The 19215-nt window shown below is 45.5% G+C and overlaps 1 protein-coding gene across 4 annotated transcripts in view; it reads left to right on the forward strand.

Annotated features, from left to right (window-relative positions):
• Positions 1 to 646: 646 nt before the first annotated feature.
• CHD2 (chromodomain helicase DNA binding protein 2) overlaps positions 647 to 19215 on the forward strand; it is a 65144-nt gene continuing 46575 nt past the window's right edge. For 2 of the 4 annotated variants that reach the window (XM_045572024.1, XM_045572025.1), the window contains exons 1-4: positions 4969 to 5101; positions 15872 to 16103; positions 17786 to 17872; positions 18633 to 18694. In XM_045572024.1, coding sequence (XP_045427980.1) covers positions 5001 to 5101; positions 15872 to 16103; positions 17786 to 17872; positions 18633 to 18694 — 482 coding nt within the window. In that variant the 5' untranslated portion in view covers positions 4969 to 5000. Of the gene's footprint in view, positions 856 to 1205; positions 1342 to 4968; positions 5102 to 15871; positions 16104 to 17785; positions 17873 to 18632; positions 18695 to 19215 lie in introns of those variants that run through there. The other 2 variants (XM_045572026.1, XM_045572027.1) reach the window with 2 other exon arrangements.

Consider the following 19215-nt stretch of genomic DNA (forward strand, 5'->3'; position numbering starts at 1 on the left):
TATTTCAGCCCCAGGACTGAACTAGGGAGCAGATCTTGAGACAAAAGGCACCAAATTCCATTTCTCTCTGGCTGCAAAAGGGTGCCTGAGCCAGTGGGGGTTAAGGAGCCCTCCCCCGCCTCCCCTGATGGGGTGGTCTGGAGGGGCAGGGAGGTGTGGGCATGTGGGGTCCTTTGACTCCCTGGCATGGAGAGATCTTTTTTTTCTCTCTTTCTTTCTTTCTTTTTTTTTTTTTTGGTGGAGATGAAGGGGTGGGTCTATGGTACATCACCTGAGTTGTGGGGTAAATGTAGAGAGTGTCAATCAAAGGCACAGCTCTCAGAGCTGGGAAGGAGGCTCTCCATGGCGGCCGTGCCTTAGAGAGGAGCGCGCAGGCTGCTCCCTGCCTTTCGCCCTCACTTTGCGCAACTTTCCCCAACTTTCGGGCCGCCCCGGGGGGCCCCCGCGGCCCCCTACCTCCCCTAGACACCCACGGGGGTCGATCCGAGCCCCTTTTCGGGGGAAAAGAACCTTTTTGGGGCTTTTTTCCTCGGTGCCTTTGCTGGAGAGAAGCAGCCGCACGCAAAGCCCAGGTCGTTGTTTTTCCAGCTTAGAAGCCATGGCGCACCTCCATTTTTGTGCGCTCTCCTAATGAGGCTTTTTTTTCCCCTCTCTTCCCCCCCTTCCCGCTCCTTCTTCATTCATCCTGGCTTTTATTTTTTTGGAGGGGGGACCCCTTCCCCGATCGGAGGGTCCTTTGTATGTATTTTTCCTTCTTTTCGCGGAGGATTTTATTTTCGCTTTTGATTGTTTGGGAGCCGGTGTATTGCCACTTACCGGATAGGACTCTGGCTCTGGACCGACTACATGGATCAGGTAAGTTCACGATCATTTAGTGATCGTTTTTATAGGCGAAAGCGGGTTTTTATTTTTTTTCGTAAAGAGGAGACATTCCTGGATGACGCAATAAGATAAAGAGCTTGTATTTGGATCCAGTGTTGTTACTTTGGAGAAACTTTCCGTATTGATATGAGATGATCCCACCCCCCTGTTCTTTTGGTGTGTGTTTTTTTTTTTAAAGGTAAAACTAGAAATATGTTGTTTTTTCGGGTGCTTACCGCTGTCGTGTTCTAACAATATCGTGGCATGGTCAGGACTTTGTGCCTGCTTAATAAAAACCATCGCTAGAAAAGCCGGGACCTTACCTTTCTTTCAACTTTTGACAGTAAATAACCTGGCCACAGGACTTCAAAGCCAAACACAGATTCCCCTCTCCCCCTTAATATTTAAGAATTAAAAGATGATGAGAAATAAGGACAAAAGCCAAGAGGAGGACAGTTCGCCACACAGCAATGCATCGAGGTATGAAGCTCTCAACTTTTCTTCCTTTTTTTTCTCTCTTTTTTTTTTCTTGGGGAAACCTCAGCTTACACTGTTCACCTTGACAGGCCAGCGGTAGCCGTCTGTGTTGTTTGAAATATTCTACTAATTCGGATTCGTGTTTTTTTTAAAGCGTGACCTTGAGCTTGCTAATATGCCACACCCTGATTTTTTCGTAGCAATTTATGAAAGTTGAGTTGACTTAGGCCTCTTACAGCAGGCTCAAAGGTAAGGTACCCACATTCGAGGGGGAGTTTGCTGTCAACTGCAGTTTTTCGGGCAATAAATTTCAGCTTTTAGGTTTTTCCGGGCTGTAGAAAAAATGACCTTGTCGGTTTAGCCATTGCTGCATTGCACCATTTTACATACAAGGCGGATTTTTTTTTTCTTTGAAGAAACCTGGATACCTAAACTTGTCACCGAAGGCCATCCAGGAGCCTTGTGGTAGTAAATTATAGTAAATAGACATTTGAGAAAGTTAGATGAATGAAAAAATGTGCATTTTCAAGCCAATTTGCAAAAAGGACCCTTTGACGGATGCCTCTCAGTTTGTATTTTTATCTCATCCCACATTTCTCGGGATACCGTTGACATTTTAAGACATTTTGATCTGATTTCTCCAAATCGTGATCAAAACAGTGCCTGCATTTATGAAATTAAATCTGATCCCAGAAATCCAGGAGTGCTCTTTTCATATACGCCTGCTTTGTGATAGTTGCTGAGATGAAAATTGTATGTTTTACTTTCGTCAAATATTTTTCAGGTTTACATTTGTATGCTTATATTCAGACAATGCTCTTTCTGGTTGGTAGGTTTAGTAGTGTAGTATCCTGGCACTTTGATTATAGCTGCTTTACATTTATTGATTTATTTCAACAGTATCTCCTGGAATGCTTTATCTTCTGAAGCTTACACATGTAACTGTTCACATCAGGATTTTGTTTCACATTTTTGGAGTACCTTATTAGTGAATAAGTAATAAAGCTTGGGAGATGTTTTGTATGATCTGTATATTAATTTTTAAAGTGCATGCATGCATTCCTTGATGTGTGTTCTTACAAATTGCCACGTTACCAATTTGAAATCGTGTAGTTAATAAGGATGCGATTGATTATATGATTTTTCTTTCGACTTTTGCTTTTACTTTTGTAATCTTATGTAAATAATACGCTTTTTTTTTTTTTTTAACAATCAGGGTAGTGAATATGAAAGTTTTTAACGTGGTTTATTACAAAGGATGAATTTTAACTTGTTTCCTGAGACCTCACATATTTTGACCCTTGCTGTCATAAATACCTTTCCACATTCTTTTGCAAATTGAGTCGTCACCTAGTTTGGGCTGTGTCTTTTGAACTGAAATACCCTTGTAACTAATTACCTAGGTTTAGATTCAGGACAGAAAACTTCTCCATTCATCCCACGCTGATTTTTCTTTTTTTTCTGAAAAGTAGTAGTGATTTGAAGAAACAGGAATCCCCACAAATACTTGACAAATTACCTACAATTGATATTCCCCTGAGTATAATTTGCATAGTCCCACCTGGGGTTTGGCTTTCGTATGCAAGGCTTGTGGTTAGCCTTGATCAAACTCTGCTTTCTAATTTAAAAAAGTTGTTATTCTTTTCATAATGTACTTCACCTGGGAATCTACTTTGAAGTTGTGCTGCTGTCAGTGGCGTGAGGGGCTTCCGAAGCCTGGGCTGTCCTTTTCAATACATTTTGTCGAGTATATTTTGGCCCGTGTACCTGATGCATGCCCACAAATATTTGCAAGACTCCTGGATGAGACCCTGGAGACTTAAATTGACTTGCATTCCAGATAACCCTAAGTTGAATACCTTGACACATGTACATAATCATGACATCACTTCCCTTTCAAATGGTAAAGCTCCAGGATTCAGTGGGGTTTTATTGGAGCAGGTTATTGTAAAGGAGGCTGTCCCTAACTCTCACTTGGTTCCTTACTTAACCCATCAGAATTCCCCCCAGGAGGGACCTGTCTCCATGCCACCAAGTCTGCTCTTCAGCGAATGCTACAAAAGCCACTTTTGTAGGAGAGGCAGGGAGAAGTTTGCAGTGTCAAGTCAGCTTGGGGCTGAGAATGACTTTAGGAGCTGAAGGAATTTGAGTGCACTGTTCCCCTCTTTTTGGAAAGAATGCAGCACTTAACCAAATCATTATGTAACTTATTCTTTCCAAGTTATTATAACGTTATACTTTGTATAGCATGACTTTGGAAGTCAGAATTACCCTGGCAGAAATAAGATTTTAACAGTATCAGCTACCTGTAAAGTTTCTGCATATTTAAAACAAAGTTGCAGTGGGTGATCTGTATAGTAATGCACACCCACAGACTTGTGTAAATAAATAGATATTTTGGGGTAACCCAAGGATGGAAGCAGGAGCGGAGAGAACCAGAATGGAAGTGTGTGTACTTGCAATTTTCTCTCCACCTTTGCAATTTTCTTTCACCACCGAGCCCGTTTATTAAGTTTATCTCCAAATCGTCTGCCTTCGAACCAGATTTATTTTGATAAAAAGTCCTGGGTGTGGTGGAAATCTCTCTGCTTTCTAATCAGCTTTTATGCAAAACCCTGGGGGCTGTTTAGATCATGGCAAATGCAACTGCTTGTGGACTGTAAAAGCCAGTTTTTTAAGTGGCAGCCATTTTATGACACTGGTTAAATGCTTACGGATCGGGAGTTTCGAGGGAGATTTGCAAATAAAGCGAATGGGAACCTGAAATACCGAAACCTCTCATTCTCCCCCCAGCCCCCCGCCTTCTCCTCTTTGGGGTCTCCGGTGCTGAAATAAAAAGCACCTCGGTCCTCAGCGCTGCCAGCAGCCCCACGAGCCCCTGGCATCTTGGTGCGGGTCCAGCTCAGTCACAAAATGGCTGTTCCTTTGTGCCGCAGCGCTGACAGACATACTGCATTGCACTGTGTGTACTCGCCAAACAGCAGGAAGTTGCCGTGCCGAGTTCAAAGGCCGGCCGGCGCCGGCGCCGAGAGCTGATTGGCCGAGCGCACGCCTGGTAACAGCAGGTCAACAGCGTCGGCCCCGCCTCCCCGCGGCGTCAGGCGTGCCGCCGCCGCCGATTGGTGCGGGCGTCGTGACGTCAGCCGCGTGCGCGGCCCCGTGCGCTTTTTCACGCTCTTACGCTTTCACGCCGGGCGGGCGGGAGGGAGGGGAAAGGGAAGGGAGCAGCGCTCCGGCCGGGACTTTCCGGTGGGCGGGCGGCCGCTTCCCCGAATGCTCGTCGCCGCGGGCGGTTTCCCGCCCTCCTCCCGCGGCCCACGCCTTGCAGCTGGTCTTCCCCAGGCCCTTCCCTGCGAAGAAAAGGTTTACCCTCTTTAAAAAAAACAAAACACACCAGATTTTGCTTTGGGAGGCAGGAAAGCCCAAGTAGGAGACCTTCCGGTTTCCGCTTTCGTTTCCGCTATCCTAGCGGGCCTGTTCCCTCTCCGCCCCTTCCCCCCCCCAACCTTTTTATTTTCTGTCCCATGTGCTTAGCGGGTTTCATTTGGTTATCACTGTCCCCAAACCAGTTGGCTGTCAGAGGAGGCATTTTTTTAAAAAAAAAATTTAATTTCCATGGAGAACCCGTTAGCACGTGTTGGTGCTGCGTGAACCCATCATCCATGGCCCTTAAACAAAGGGACGATTACCTGAACCGGTCCCCGTGCCTTTTTTCTTGGTACCACACACTTCCTGAATTGGCATTTGGTGGAAAAAAGCTCAGGTCAGTATGTGCAAAAGGATTTTGCTTTCAAGATGTAATTAAGTAGAGAACTAGGAATTCTCACCTCAATGTAAATATTAGGTGTAGCTGAAGAAGAGCAGCATCAGGGCCCCATTCTTATGCAAACAGGTGTTAGGGAACCGAGTGTGAAGCACGTGCTAAAGAAAATTTGGGGTAATTCCTGAGTTACCCCGAAATGTCTGTTATTGACACAACTCTGCGGGTATTTCTATACAGTTCCCCACTGCAACTTTGTGTTAAATATGTAGAAACTTTACAGGTAGCCAATACTATTAAACTCTTATTTTTGACTCCCACATTTAGCTTATAGGGCAGTCGCTTGGCCAAATCGTGGGAAACATCTCAGGGGAATTTTAATTCAGCCCCCCATTCAGGGAATGTTTAGTTTAATCCAGTCCCTATAAATGTGAGAATACTCCGGTGATCATCGTGGTCTGCCTTTTTTGGGAAGATTTCTGGTTAAAAATCAATCTCAGTTCACCAGCGAATGACATATAGGCGCAATACTGAATTTAAGCATGAAGGCAAGACTGTATTAATGTTTTTCTGTTGTACCGATGGTAAGAATTTTCCTATGTCATTGGAGTATTTTCTCTCTCTCTCTCTCTCTCTCTAGCATGACAGGAGTGAAGTTTCATGTAGTTGGCCACAGGTCAGCAATTTTTTCAGTAAAATACCTTCAACAGAGATGTGGCCCTTCTATGTGGAGGTAGAATGCTTATCCGGGCGTTTATTATGTTTCTGAATTAAGTTTAGAAAAGGTATTGATAAAATTCATTCTAGTAGGTTCTCATTCTTGTGGCACATAGGCAGAATTCTTTGGATATTTTATGGAAGATGTAGGCGGAGCTGGGTTTTCCGACTTGCTCATCAAAGGTCCTGGAAGTGATTTTTAAATTTTTTAAAGTAAATCATAACGCATTTAGTAGCCTCAGTGACAAAGTCTGTAGAACGGGATCATTAACGGGTGTTTCCGACCTCTTAAAAAGTGCATGTGCAAGCAACAGGAACCAAGGTTTTTTAAAAATGTTTACTGAGATTCGTTTGAACATTTTCATGTTTGCTAAATTCCTTTTCTTATTTCCTTACGTTTTTAAACTGGGGATAGAATTAAGTAGCGTTGCAGTCCTGTTCTGGGACCTAAACTATTCTGCTGAACAGGTGTCTAAGTTACTAAGTGAGTAAAATATAGCAATTTATCCCTGAACTGTATGCATGCCACTCAAGTCAATTAATGACCATTTGAAAGAACCAGCGTGTTGGGTCTGGTTATCGAATCTTCTCTGTGTTTCCCTCCTGTGTTCGCCCTGGAAAAGTGTTGGCAAATCTTTCCCCTCTCCCTCTTTTGGACTCTTGCTTTGAAGACCGGTAGCTTTTCCTAAATTGCCATTTGGCTCTTTGGAGGTGAACATCTTTTGTCAAGAGAATGTGGCCATAGCCAAAACCAGTATGGCTCAGTGGATAAAGCATTGGCCCGGGAACAGAAGGGTCCCAGGTTTGATTCCAGTCAAGGGCATGTAGCTTGGTTGCGGGCACATCCACGGGGGTGTGTGTGTGCAAGAGGCGGTTGATGGATGTGTCTCTTTCATTGATGTTTCTAACTCTCCCTCTCTCTTCCTCTCTGTAAGAAATCAATAAAATATATATTTTTAAAAAGTGCATGGCCACAGGAAGATAGGCAAACTATTTGATCAGGATTTTAGCTGTAAGCATGCGAGCAGGTTAATGCTTGGAAAGCGGAATCTGGAAGTTTAAGTTGCATTTTACCTGGCAGTATCTGAATCTCACATTTTTAACAATTATTGCAGCTCCCTTCTCCCCCAGCCCCCCCATACAGCAACCCCCTCACATTTGTGATTCATCTTGAGGCCCCCTGAGATTTCTGAACTCCTGTCATTTCTCCCATAAAACGTAACAAAGAAACTGTTATGTGTGTGTGTTTTTTTTTTTTTTTTTTGGTTGTTTCATTTTTTGGTTTTATCATTAACACAGACCACGCAGGTGAGTGTTACTGTTGTAAACACCTACGTTATTTTGTATACAAATACAAATACCTGAGTTTCCCCGAAAATAAGACATCCTCCGAAAATAAGACCTAGCGCATGGAAAGATAAGACATCCCCTGAAAAGAAGACCTAGCGCAACTTTGGGAGAAAAAAATTAATAGAAGACACTGTCTTATTTTCGGGGGAAACAGGGTAGCTATAGGCTTAATTCTGCTGGGTGCTTAGCACTGAGCTATTTCCTCCTGCTTCCCAGTCTGAGCAGGCTTGGAAGGCAAGTTTGAAGTCATCAAAATGGACTCATCAGATGCCAGGGTTGGGGCACGTTGTTTTTATGTCTGTCAGGCCCTCTCCCCCTGTCCAGTCTAAACTGGAATCGGCAGGGCAAGTGAAAAAGCTATGCTGTCCACCATCGTAGTTGATGAGGTGCGGGACAGGGCATTGCTTTATGAAATAAATCCTGGAGAATGGAGTTATATGAAAGCCATCCATGCTGCATTTCTTTCTTTCTGTTTAAAGGTCTTTCTGAATACCTTTAAATGCCCCACAATGGGATCAAGCCTGCAACCTGGATATGTGCCCGATGGGTAATCGAACCGTGACGTCCTGGTCCAAGTTCAACCACTGAGCCACGCCTGCTACATTTCTTACTTTTAAAAAATATATATATTTTACTGATTTTTTTACAGGGAAGAAGGGAGAGGGATAGAGAGTTAGAAACATCGATGAGAGAGAAACATCCATCAGCTGCCTCTGCACAGCTCCCACTAGGGATTTGCCCGCAACCAAAGCACATGCCCTTGACCGACCGGTATCCAACCCGGGACCCTGCAGTCTGCAGGCTGACGCTCTATCCACTGAGCCACACCAGCCAGGGCCCCTTTTACTAAGCACCGTTATGAGAGCCAGGCTGTCTGAGGGCTGTGATGGGTGCTGGCTTCCCACAAGGGTCTGATTATGTCGGTTAAGATGCTTTTAGGGGCTTTTATTTAATTGAAACTGCGTGTGTTTTGCAGTCAGTCCTCCCCTCGATTTTTTTTTTTCTTTTCTGGAGGGAGCCTATGATTCTGTCTGGACTAGGGCAGCCTCTGGTTTGGAGTCAGCCTCATTCTGAGTCAGTTCCCCTCCCCCCTCCGGAGCTAGTAATGACTGCCCTGGCCGAGGCCCCTCCTTTCCCTGCAGGCTGTGCAAGGGTGAGCAATGCATGCCAGGGTGCAGTGCCATCTGAGGATAAATAGCAGCAACGCTATTTACTGCCCGTGTGGTGAATACTGGCTGCAGTTTGCTCTTAGGAACCAGTCTCCGTCCATTTGATTTCCCATAATGCCTCACGTTCTTGTTTATTATGATGTTAGAACTGTAAGTCTCGGCATTTGTGTGTTTGGATCCCTCCACTTCCTTTATTTGCTCTATGGCTAATGAGTGAGTTGTGTTAGAGACACAGCAGGCCAGAATAGAGTCCCTTGTGGGGAGGGGGGTGGAGAGGGAAAGCAATCCAAGACTTAATACCTAACCAGTTACATTTTCAATGGTCCCCAGGAATGTGCCCTGGCCAGCCCGCCCGCCTGGAATTTCCTGGTTAGACAGGAGGGGTCCTTGTTTGAAACAACCCATTTCCGGCCGATAGTGTTTTTTATTTTATTTTATACAACCTTTTATTTGTTTTTTATTAAATATATATTTCTTTATTTCAGAGAGGAAGAGAGAAGGGGGAGAGAGAGAGAAACATCCATGATGAAAGAGAATCATTGATTGGCTGCCTTCTGCTCGTCCCCTATTGGGGATCGAACTGGCAACTCTGGGCATTCTTGGCCAGAATCGAACCTGGGACCCTTCAGTCCACAGGCTGACGCTCTAGCCATTGGGCTAAACCAGCTAGGGCTATTTCATACAGCCTTTTAAAGCTCTTCTGCACTTGCTAGCTGCCTGCTTCTTGAACTGTTCAGTAAAGCCAATGAGATCGTTAATTTGTTTTGTTGATCCTCACCTGAGGATTGTTTTTGATTGATATTTTTTTTTGAGAGAGAGAGAGACAGAGGGAGAGGGAGAAAAGGAGAGAAACACATTGATTGGTTGCCTCCCACGTGTGCTGTGATGGGAGGGGCTCAAGCCTGCAACCCAGATAGGTGCCCTTGACCAGGATTCGAACCCGATACCCTTAGGTATGTGGAACCAACACTCGCCTTGGAGCTACACCGGCTGGGGCCAGATGTTTCCATTTTACTTGGTGGATTATTATTTTTTTTTTTTGGTTTTAATATCAGACCTTGAAGAGTTCGTAAAAATATACCCATGGCCGGGGAGATGAGTTAGGCCCATGGTTGGCAAACCGTGGCTCCAGAGCCACATGTGGCTTTTTGGCCCCTTGAGGGTGGCTCTTCCACAAAATGCCACGGCCTGGGCGAATCTGTGTTGAAGAAGTGGCGTTAGAAGAAGTTTACGTTTAAAACATGTGGCTCTCCAAAGACATGTCAATCGTCGTGCTGTTGATATCTGGTTCTGTGGACTCATGAGTTTGCCCACCACTGAGTTAGGGTAAAAGGCCTGCGGACTGTAAGGTCCCAGGTTCGATTCCGGTCAAGGGCATGTACCTTGGTTGCGGGCACATCCCCAGTGGGGGGCGTGCAGGAGGCAGCTGGTCGATGTTTCTCTCTCATCAACGTTTCTAACTCTCTGTCCCTCTCAATTCCTCTCTGTGTAAAATCAATAAAAAATATATTTAAAAAAATTTGCATGTTTCCATCCATATGCATGATTGTCCATGGCTTTGAATCTTCTGATGCAGCATCATTTCTTGTTCATGTATTTATTGTTTGCTAACTCGTGGCCTTCCCAGTGCGTGTCCCATCTTCTCAGTTCCCTTTTTGGGGGCAGTTTTAGCAGCAGCGTGGGCTTGGAGATCCGTGTGGGGCTGCAGCCGTTGGGGGTAGCTACGCTGCGGAGCCCTGAGCATGCTGTTTTGTGGACTGCACCCAGCATTAAAAAAAGCAGGAGGCCATGATATGAAAATAAATCTTGGGGTTTTGCATCTCGTTGGGTGACTGAGCCCAGCCGTGCCTGTAAAGCTGCTTATCTTTCATTTGGTGATCATTTGTTTCTAGGAAAATACTGGAGTAGATGTACATTTTATTGAAGGCTGACTGTATCAGCTGCATTTGAAGAGATTTAAAATGTATATATATAATTATTATTAATTTTTTACAGAGAGGAAGGGAGAGGGATAGAGAGAAACATCGATGAGAGAGAAACATTGATCAGCTGCCTCCTGCACACCTCCTACTGGGGATGTGCCCGCCACCAAGGTACATGCCCTTGACCGGAATCGAACCCGGGACTCTTCAGTCTGCAGGCATCCATGCTCTGAGCCAAACCATTTCAGCTCTGCAAAGAGGTTTTTAAATGTAGATTTTACTTAATGGGGGTTAGTGTAGCAGAGTTGCTTTGTGACCTCTTTAAGGGTAACCCATTGGACAAATTGACAAATTAACTGTTAGGGAGCACGCTTCCCTTGCAGGCCCGAGGGGCCCTGCACCCCGCTGAGCTCCTTTGTTTACTCCCTTCCCGTTGACTTGGGTACTCAACAAGACTTTGTAGCCACTTCTCACCTTTGTTGATTCAGCTTGTGTTCCTGCATTTCAAATACACACCAAACCTGCAGCAGACATCGGAGTGTTTCCGTGAAAACCAAGTTGATTTGCTTTGGAAAGATTCCATAGTAGCTGTCATTAAAGCACCTACTGTGTGCGGGCCTGGGACTTGAGGCCTTTATTTGTGCTCGTTAGAGGAATCCTCACAGGTTGAGAGGCACTGCTGCAGAGCCTGAGACCATCGGAAAACACAGATATTTACATTACGATTCATTAACAGTGGCACAATTACAGTGACGGAAGTAGCAACGAAAATAATGTTATGGTTGGGGGTCACCACTACAGGAGGAGCTGTATTAAAGGGTCGTAGCATGAGGAAGGTTGAGAGCCAGTGGATAAGAGGAAAGTATATAGGTCTAGAATACTCACAATAATTATTTTTTTAAATATATTTTATTGATTTTGTACAGAGAGGAAGGGAGAGAGATAGAGAGTTAGAAACATCGATGAGAGAGAGTTACATGCCCTTGACCGGAATCGAACCCGGGACCTTTAAGTCTCCAAGCCGACGCTCTATCCGTTGAGCCAAACCGGTTTCGGCATGTTTGTTGTTTTTTGTTAATTCTTTCCCGAGGATATTCTCCCCCCTCCTCCCCCCTCCCCCTCAGCAACACAGGTAACCTGCCCTTGACTGGGAATTCTGTTTGGTGCATGGGCAGACACTGAGTCAGTCACTCCAGGCAGGGCTGTCCTCTGCTTGTCTTAACATTCCTTTTTAAGAAACCAGAAGCTCAAAGTCACCTCCTTGCGAGTGTGATGGATGCCAGAACACAGCGCTGTTCGAAAGGCTGCGATTTCACATCTGCCCTCGTGCCCTGCGACTCCCCTTGGTGAAGACCGGACTTTGCCTCTGATTTGTTTTGTTCGAAACTTAGTTTGCAAATAGGCATTGCGTAGGAATCACTTAAAAAAAAAAAAAAAAAAAGACTTGCCAAAACCGGTTTGGCTCGGTGGATAAAAGCATCAGCGTGCAGACTGAAAGGTCCCAGGTTTGATTCTGGTCAGGGGCAAGCACCTTAGTTGCAGGCACATCCCCAGTAGGGGGTGTGCAGGAGGCAGCTGATGGATGTTTCTCTCTCATCGAGGTTTCTAGCTCTCTATCCCTTTCCCTTCCTCTCTGTAAAAAAAAAATCAATAGAAATACATTAAAAAAAAAAAAAAAAGACTAATACCTACCTGATTAGATGTTAGGGCTTTAACACTAGGTGTTTCCAGGTGGGTCCGCTGCTTTGCCAGCATTGGGATTAGGTGTGTCCTTGGGGGAAATGGCTCTTGAAGGTGTGGTGTGTCTCTTCCGGAAGTTAAAATTAAATATCTCTGAAGTAATGATTTCTCAGCTAAGGACATCCCCTACCCTCTGGTCCCCCTCCCCGCCCCCCCATCACTTTTGGCTCGAGATATTTCTGGTTGGGGCTGGGATGCAGCTGGCATCAAGGAGCATCCTACAACCCTATAATGCCCTCTCAGCAAAGAATTACTACCCCCGTTTCTCCGAAAATAAGACAGTGTCTTATATTAATTTTTTCTCCCAAAGTTGCGCAAGGTCTTATTTTCAGGGGATGTCTTATTTTCAGGGAAACACGGTAGTATCTAGCCCTGGAGACACTGGTCCAGAGCATGCAGCCCGGTGCTTGCCACAGTGAGTGTTTTATTGAGAAAGTTGTCTTTTTTTATCTCACCTTTCGTTTTTCTTTTCTGCCGCATGATCCCTGGTCCCCACTTCCTTCCTGAGACACAAGTGCTATTTGCTGCCGCTGAGGTTAGCAGCCACGCCTTTTCAATCTCCTTTGACCTCCCCAGTTGCCGTGTTACAAAGTCTAAAGGTTATAGCTCATTGGGCGGAAAGGAATCCGTGGTCAAACTGGTGCCATCTCTTCTCAGGGCTCTAAGGGGATGGGATTGCCAAAACCGGTGTGGCTCAGTGGATAGAGCGTCGGCCTGCGGACTGAAAGTTCCCAGGTTGGATTCCGGTCAAGGGCATGCACCTTGGCTGTAGGCACATCCCCAGTAGGGTGTGTGCAGGAGGCAGCTGATGGATGTTTCTCTCTCATCGATGTTTCTAGCTCTCTATTCCTCTCTCTTCCTCTCTATAAGAAAAATCAATAATATATATATATATGTGTGTGTGTGTGTGTGTATATATATATATATCTTTAAAAAAGACTTCTGCCTTCAAAATTTTAATAACCTTGTGAGCAATACATAAAATTACACAGAACAACGGGAGACAGTACAACGAGTAGCCATATACCTAGCTGGCATTCATCTCTGGGAGAAAGTTTTGATAGGCCTAGATTCTCCATGTGATCAAATGCCACCTCATTTATATGGTTTAGTGTTCAGAAACATAGGCCTTGAGCCAGAGGTGGAGGAGATGAAGGTCTTTGACATAGATGTGATTAGAAGGAATTGTTTTGCATCAAATTGGGCGCCTTAATAATAATAATAATAATGATGATGACTCGGTGGTACAGCAATACCACGTAGAGGGTTGAGTGGTGTGAATCCCACGCTCCAGACTGGGGGGTGGGGATGATGACATCACACACACACACTTGCTGTAAAATGAGGGTGATCATGTATGTCTTCTTTGTTGTAAGGATTAGAGGAGAGTTTTTGCATAGATCTGATACATAAGTGCTCCAAAAATATTAGCTGCTCTGCCTTCGATGGAGCTTTAGCCTGGAAATGCTTTTATGCAATCCCAGGGTGGATTGCTTTGTGCTTTTACGCGGTTTTGCTTCCACCAGCAACAGAAACTAGCCCTGCCAAGCTGTTCGGCCATTTTGTTAAGTTTAGGAATAAAAACACACACCCTGCCTGCGCGGAAATGGCAGCTCTTGGGTGGGGAACCCTCAGGCCAGCTCTGCAAGTGAAGTGTTTCCGTGCTGCCCTCTGGTGGCCATTTGGGTAGTGGCGATTAAAAAGGGAAAAAACGGAACAATAGCTAGCATTCATGAATGCAGGTCGCGATCAAAGTCTGTTTGTAAGAAATAATCACTCCATCTGCCAGCTTCACAAAGGACTTCGAAATGATACCAGCTTATTTTTATTCACAAATGAACACAGTGCTAAAGTTTTCCCGTAAGCATTCCTTTTTTTCTGTCGGAATCTAAAATGCCAGTTCTGGCTTGAGTCCCTTTTGTTTGTTTTTTTGCGTTATATTTTCCCTCGTGTTGATTGTTCAGCAAAAAAAAAAATGACGAAACTTGTCTCCAAATCAGATTTTAAGTAATTCTCAGATACTTCTTTTCCTTTAAAAATTTTTTTCCTTTTCAATTACAGTTTACATTCAATATTATTTTGTGTAAGTTACAGGTTCAGGCACTTATTTTTCATGAGGATTCTGTGTGTATGGTGGATAATTCCTGACAATTCCATTTTTTTAAGTTGCCTTATAACTATACCATGGGAAATGAGATAATTTTATTACTTTATCGTTTAGGTGAAATCCTAAAGGATTTCTCACCAGCTAAATTGATTTGACCCTTCTTGTGAGTCTTGTGGACTTTTTACATCTTCTCCTTTAAATCAGTAATGCAAACTATAATTTACCATTCCTAGAAATTTTAAAAAATATATATTTTATTGATTTTTTGCAGAGAGGAAGAGAGAGGGAGAGAGAGTTAGAAACATCGATAAGAGAGAAACATTGATCAGCTGCCTCTTGCACGCCCCTCACTGGGGATGTGCCTGCAACCAAGGCACATGCCCTAGACCAGAATCGAACGTGGGACCCTTCAGTCCACTGGCTAAGGTTCTAGTCAAACCCTGAGGAATGTTTAGAATGAGGAAGGGCAGGGATGTGTGGTGGCCCTTCCTCATTCTCAACATTCCTAGCGGTCTGTATTGCATTAGGCCTTTCCCTGGGCACCAGCATGCTCTTTGTGCTCATTTTCTCCTGTGAGGTCTCCCCGGTCTGGGACTCCCTGCCGGAGGTCCCTGGGCAGGATCTCTGGGGTGAATGGGAATGTTTTTAGGGCGCTACCATGCAGTCTGCCATGCAACCCGTTGTTGAGGACATTGATTGGAAAATGACAGCCGCATTGCAGTCTTACTTCTTGGGCGACCCTGCCTGGGATTGTTTTTTTTTCTGTGTTGCATTTTGCTTTGTTTTTGTCTTGAGGAGGGAGGGAAGATACTAAATAAATAAAACTTAGTGGATTCAGATGGATCGACCTGTTTCACCTGGGAGAATTACTTAAGTACTTCAGAGCTTCAGGTTTTTTTTTTTGTGTGTGTGTGTGTGTTTTCATTGAATGAAGGAGAAAATAATATCCTCCTCTTGAGTTTTTGCCAGAGAAACTAATTTATATAGAACTAGAGGCTCGGTGTATGAAATTCATGCATGGGTAGGGTCCCTCCTGTGTCTGACTGGTAATCTGGGGACCACTGGTGGGGTGGCTGGCACCTGCCATGGCCAGCCTGGGACCTGTGGGCTGGGGCAGCTCCTGCATTGAGCATCCGGTGGTCAGCGTGCATCATAGTGACCAGTCGTGCCATTCGGTTGATTTGCATATTAGGCTTTTATTATATAGAACTGGTGCAATGTCGCATGCAGTAGGCTGCCTGCTGCTTCTGTGGGAGCCGGTGGGAACCGGTGGGAACCGGAGTGCAATTGCCAGGAGCCTTGCTGCTTCTCCAGGAGCCGTGCAGCTTGAGGGGGGGGGGCGGGGGGGTGCGTGCACTGGGTAGCGGGGTGTTCTATGAGCACGCCGCCTCGGTTGTTACCGTGACACCATGACGGACAATTTGCATATTATCTCTTTTATAGCTATAGATGTGTAGATATAGATATATAGAAAGAAGTATAGTTAGATAGCTGGAATGTAGCATACTATTATAAGCACTCAGGAAATAGTAGCCAATAAGGATGTTGAGAACGATACTAATGATACTGCAATATAAGACTATAGAAGCAAATTAGGAAATTGGGATTTTTTTGCATCAATTCACTAGCCCCTACCAAGTCATTTTAAATGCTAGGATTTGTAAAAAAAAAAAAAAAAAAAAACAAAAACAAAAAAAACAGATTCACTTGGCAGTTCTTAAAAATCTTTTTAAACCTACATGTATTTTTTCTTTCCCCCCTCACCAAGTAACTCGGCATCTGAAGAAGCCTCGGGCTCCGACTCGGGCAGCCAGTCGGAGAGCGAGCAGGGCAGTGACCCGGGCAGCGGACATGGCAGCGAGTCCAACAGCAGCTCCGAGTCCTCGGAGAGCCCGTCGGAGTCCGAGAGCGAGTCGGCAGGGTCCAAATCCCAGCCGGTCCTCCCGGAAGCCAAAGAGAAGCCGGCCTCCAAGAAGGAACGGCTAGCCGACGTGAAGAAGGTAGTAACTCCTGCCAAAACCGGTGCGGCTCAGTGGATAGAGCATCATCAGCCTGCGGACTGAAAAGGTCCCGGGTTCGATTCCGGTCAAGGGCACGGACCTTGGTTGCGGGCACATCCCCGGTGGGGGGTGTGCAAGAGGCAGCTGATCAACGTTACTCTCTCATCAGTGTTTTTCTAACTCTCTATCCCTCTCCCTTCCTCTCTGTAAAAAAATCAATAAAATGTATTAAAAAAAAAAAAAAAAAAAAGAGACGGTACCTCCTTGGTTGTGCCGTACCCATGGCCCCGCAGCTGGGACCCGCCGGCAGCCCTGCCTTCCTCCAGGAAACTCCTTCTTGGGTATCTTGATAAGGAAGCCCACAGCCCCGTTTTCTAACAACACGCTGCCCCTGCATATAAAAATGGGGACTGCTTTCTGCTCTACTTGCTGAACATAGGCTACCCTATACAGTAAAAGCCCAGCTCCCACAACGGCGTACCGACCGGAACGACCGCTGGACCACATGTATGAGAGGTGCTGACCATCTCTCAGTCCCTCCCCCTGGTCCGCAGGCTCCAGTTGCAGCATGGCGAACGGGGAGCCACGGGGAACTGGGTGGGCGGTGGCGGGACCGGGGACTGGCGAGCAGGCGTAAGGTGGCCATGATGGCAGGTTAGGCCTAGGGACTCTACCCGTGCATGGTTTCGTGTGCTGGGCCTCTTAATAAAGGAAATAATTCCGTAAGCCGTCCAATTATAGAGCAAAAGCACAAATTTCTATAATTTTGGTTTTTAACATTTTAAAAATGTGGGTAAGCCCCTGCTGGTGTGGCTTCACCTGTGAACCAGAAGGTCACAGTTCAGTTCCCAGTGAGGGCACATGTCTGCCTTTCAGGCTCAATCCCCAGTGAGGGGTGTTTAGGAGGCAGCTCATCAATGATTCTCTCTCTCTCTTTTTTAAAAAAAATATATTGTATTGATTTTATACAGAGAGGAAGAGAGAGAGAGAGAGAGAGAGAGAGAGAGAGAGAGTTAGAAACATCGATGAGAGATAATCATCGATCAGCTGCCTCTTGCACACCCCCTACTGGGGATGTGCCTGCAACCAAGGTACATGCCCTTGACCGGAATCGAACCCGGGACCTTTCAGTCCCCAAGCCGACGCTCTATCCACTGAGCCAAACTGGTTTCAGCTTTTATTTTTTATTTTTTTATTAAATATATTTTTGATTTTTCACCAGAGTACATGCCCTTGACTGGAATCAAACGTGGGGCCCTTCAGTCCGCTGGCCGACGCTCTCTGTCCACTGAGCCAAACTGATGAGGGCCAAACAACCCTTTTGATATTTAGTTACTTGAACGCTCCTCAATTAAAATACATGTTGCAGCCGAGACCAATTTGGCTCAATGGATAGAGCGTCGGCTTGGGGACTGAAGGGTCCCGGGTTCGATTCCGGTTGAGGGCATGTACCTTGGTTGCAGGCACATCCCCAGTAGGGGGTATGCAAGAGGCAGCTGATCGATGACTCTCTCTCATCGATGTTTCTAACTCTCTATCTCTCTCCCTTCCTCTCTGTACAAAATCAATAAAAATATATTTTAAAAAAAATAAAAAATAAAATACACGTTGCAGTAATGAAAATAGTAGATGAAGAGAGTGTGAAGAAAGAAAGAGTCATGCCTGGTGTGTTAATTTTACAGATGTGGGAGGAATACCCGGACGTTTATGGGGTTCGGCGGTCAAACCGAAGCAGACAAGAGCCGTCACGATTTAATATTAAGGAGGAGGTAAGAAAAAGCAGTGTTTTAAGGGGGATATATTGAAGCTCCTTATCTGACCTCGGCGTCAGGGTGGGAGTTAAATGACTGATGTGAGCTTCCTCGACCGAGTACGCAGCAAGGAAAGCCCAGTGGGATTTAAAATATATTTTATTGAGCCGGGATCGGTTTGGCTCAGTGGATAGAGCGTTGGCCTGCGGACTGAAGGGTCCCGGGTTCGATTCCGGGCAAGGGCATGTACCTTGGTTGCGGGCGCATCCCCAGTAGGCAGCTGATTGATGATTCTCTCTCATCGATGTTTCTAACTCTCTATCCCTCTCTCTTCCTCTCTGAAAAATCAATAAAATATATAAAGAAAATATTAAAATATATTTTATTGATTTTGTACAGAGAGGAAGGGAGAGAGATAGAGAGTTAGAAACATCGATGAGAGAGAGTCATCGATCAGCTGCCTCCTGCACACCCCCTACTGGGGATGCGCCCGCAACCAAGGTCCATGCCCTTGCCCGGAATCGAACCCGGGACCCTTCAGTCCGCAGGCCGACGCTCTATCCATTGAGCCAAACCGGTCTTGGCAAGCCCAGTGGGATTTTAAAGAAAAGAAACTTACCAGAAAGAACATGTACTAATAGCGAATGCTGAGATTTCTTCCCACCTGGAAGCTCACGTCGAAGGATGATGCTACGCTGAGTGGACTTGCGGGGCCAGCGTGCACCCCGAGACCCGCGGATTAAAGTCTGTGCTCCTTTCTCCCCCTCCCACACGGAAGGCCAGCAGCGGCTCCGAGAGCGGCAGCCCCAAGCGGAGAGGCCAGAGGCAGCTGAAAAAGCAGTAAGTCTTTCCCGGGAGCGATGCCCTCACGTGGTGGTCGATGGGAACGTGTCTGCGCGCCTGGGCCCGCCTTCGCTGTGTCTCCAGCCGACCCCAGCTCCCTGGGCGATGGACGTAAAAGGCTCCACTGCCTTTGCAGTTGAAAAAAAAAAAAATTTCCCCCCCCTAAAGTTGACCCACATTCATATACAGCACATGTGTCAAACACAAGGCCCGCGGGCCAAATCCGTCCCGCCAGGCCTTGCAATGTGGCCCGCACCACACTGTCATCACTGCACTCCGCTGCGTTTCCATCACAATGACAGTTTATGACTGTTCAGTAAACCATTCGGCCCGCGATTTAGGCTGGATTTTAGATTTTGGCCCCTTCTCTGATTGAGTTCGACACCCCTAATATATAGGGTGGCTTTGGTACCTTTAAAAAAAAAAAAAAAAAAAAAAATATATATATATATATATATATATATATATATAATATATATTTATTGATTTCAGGGAAGAAGAAAAGGAGAGAGAGAGAG

This window comes from Pipistrellus kuhlii, unplaced genomic scaffold (genome assembly GCF_014108245.1).
Source record: "Pipistrellus kuhlii isolate mPipKuh1 unplaced genomic scaffold, mPipKuh1.p scaffold_m20_p_42, whole genome shotgun sequence".
Taxonomy (NCBI): domain Eukaryota; kingdom Metazoa; phylum Chordata; class Mammalia; order Chiroptera; family Vespertilionidae; genus Pipistrellus; species Pipistrellus kuhlii.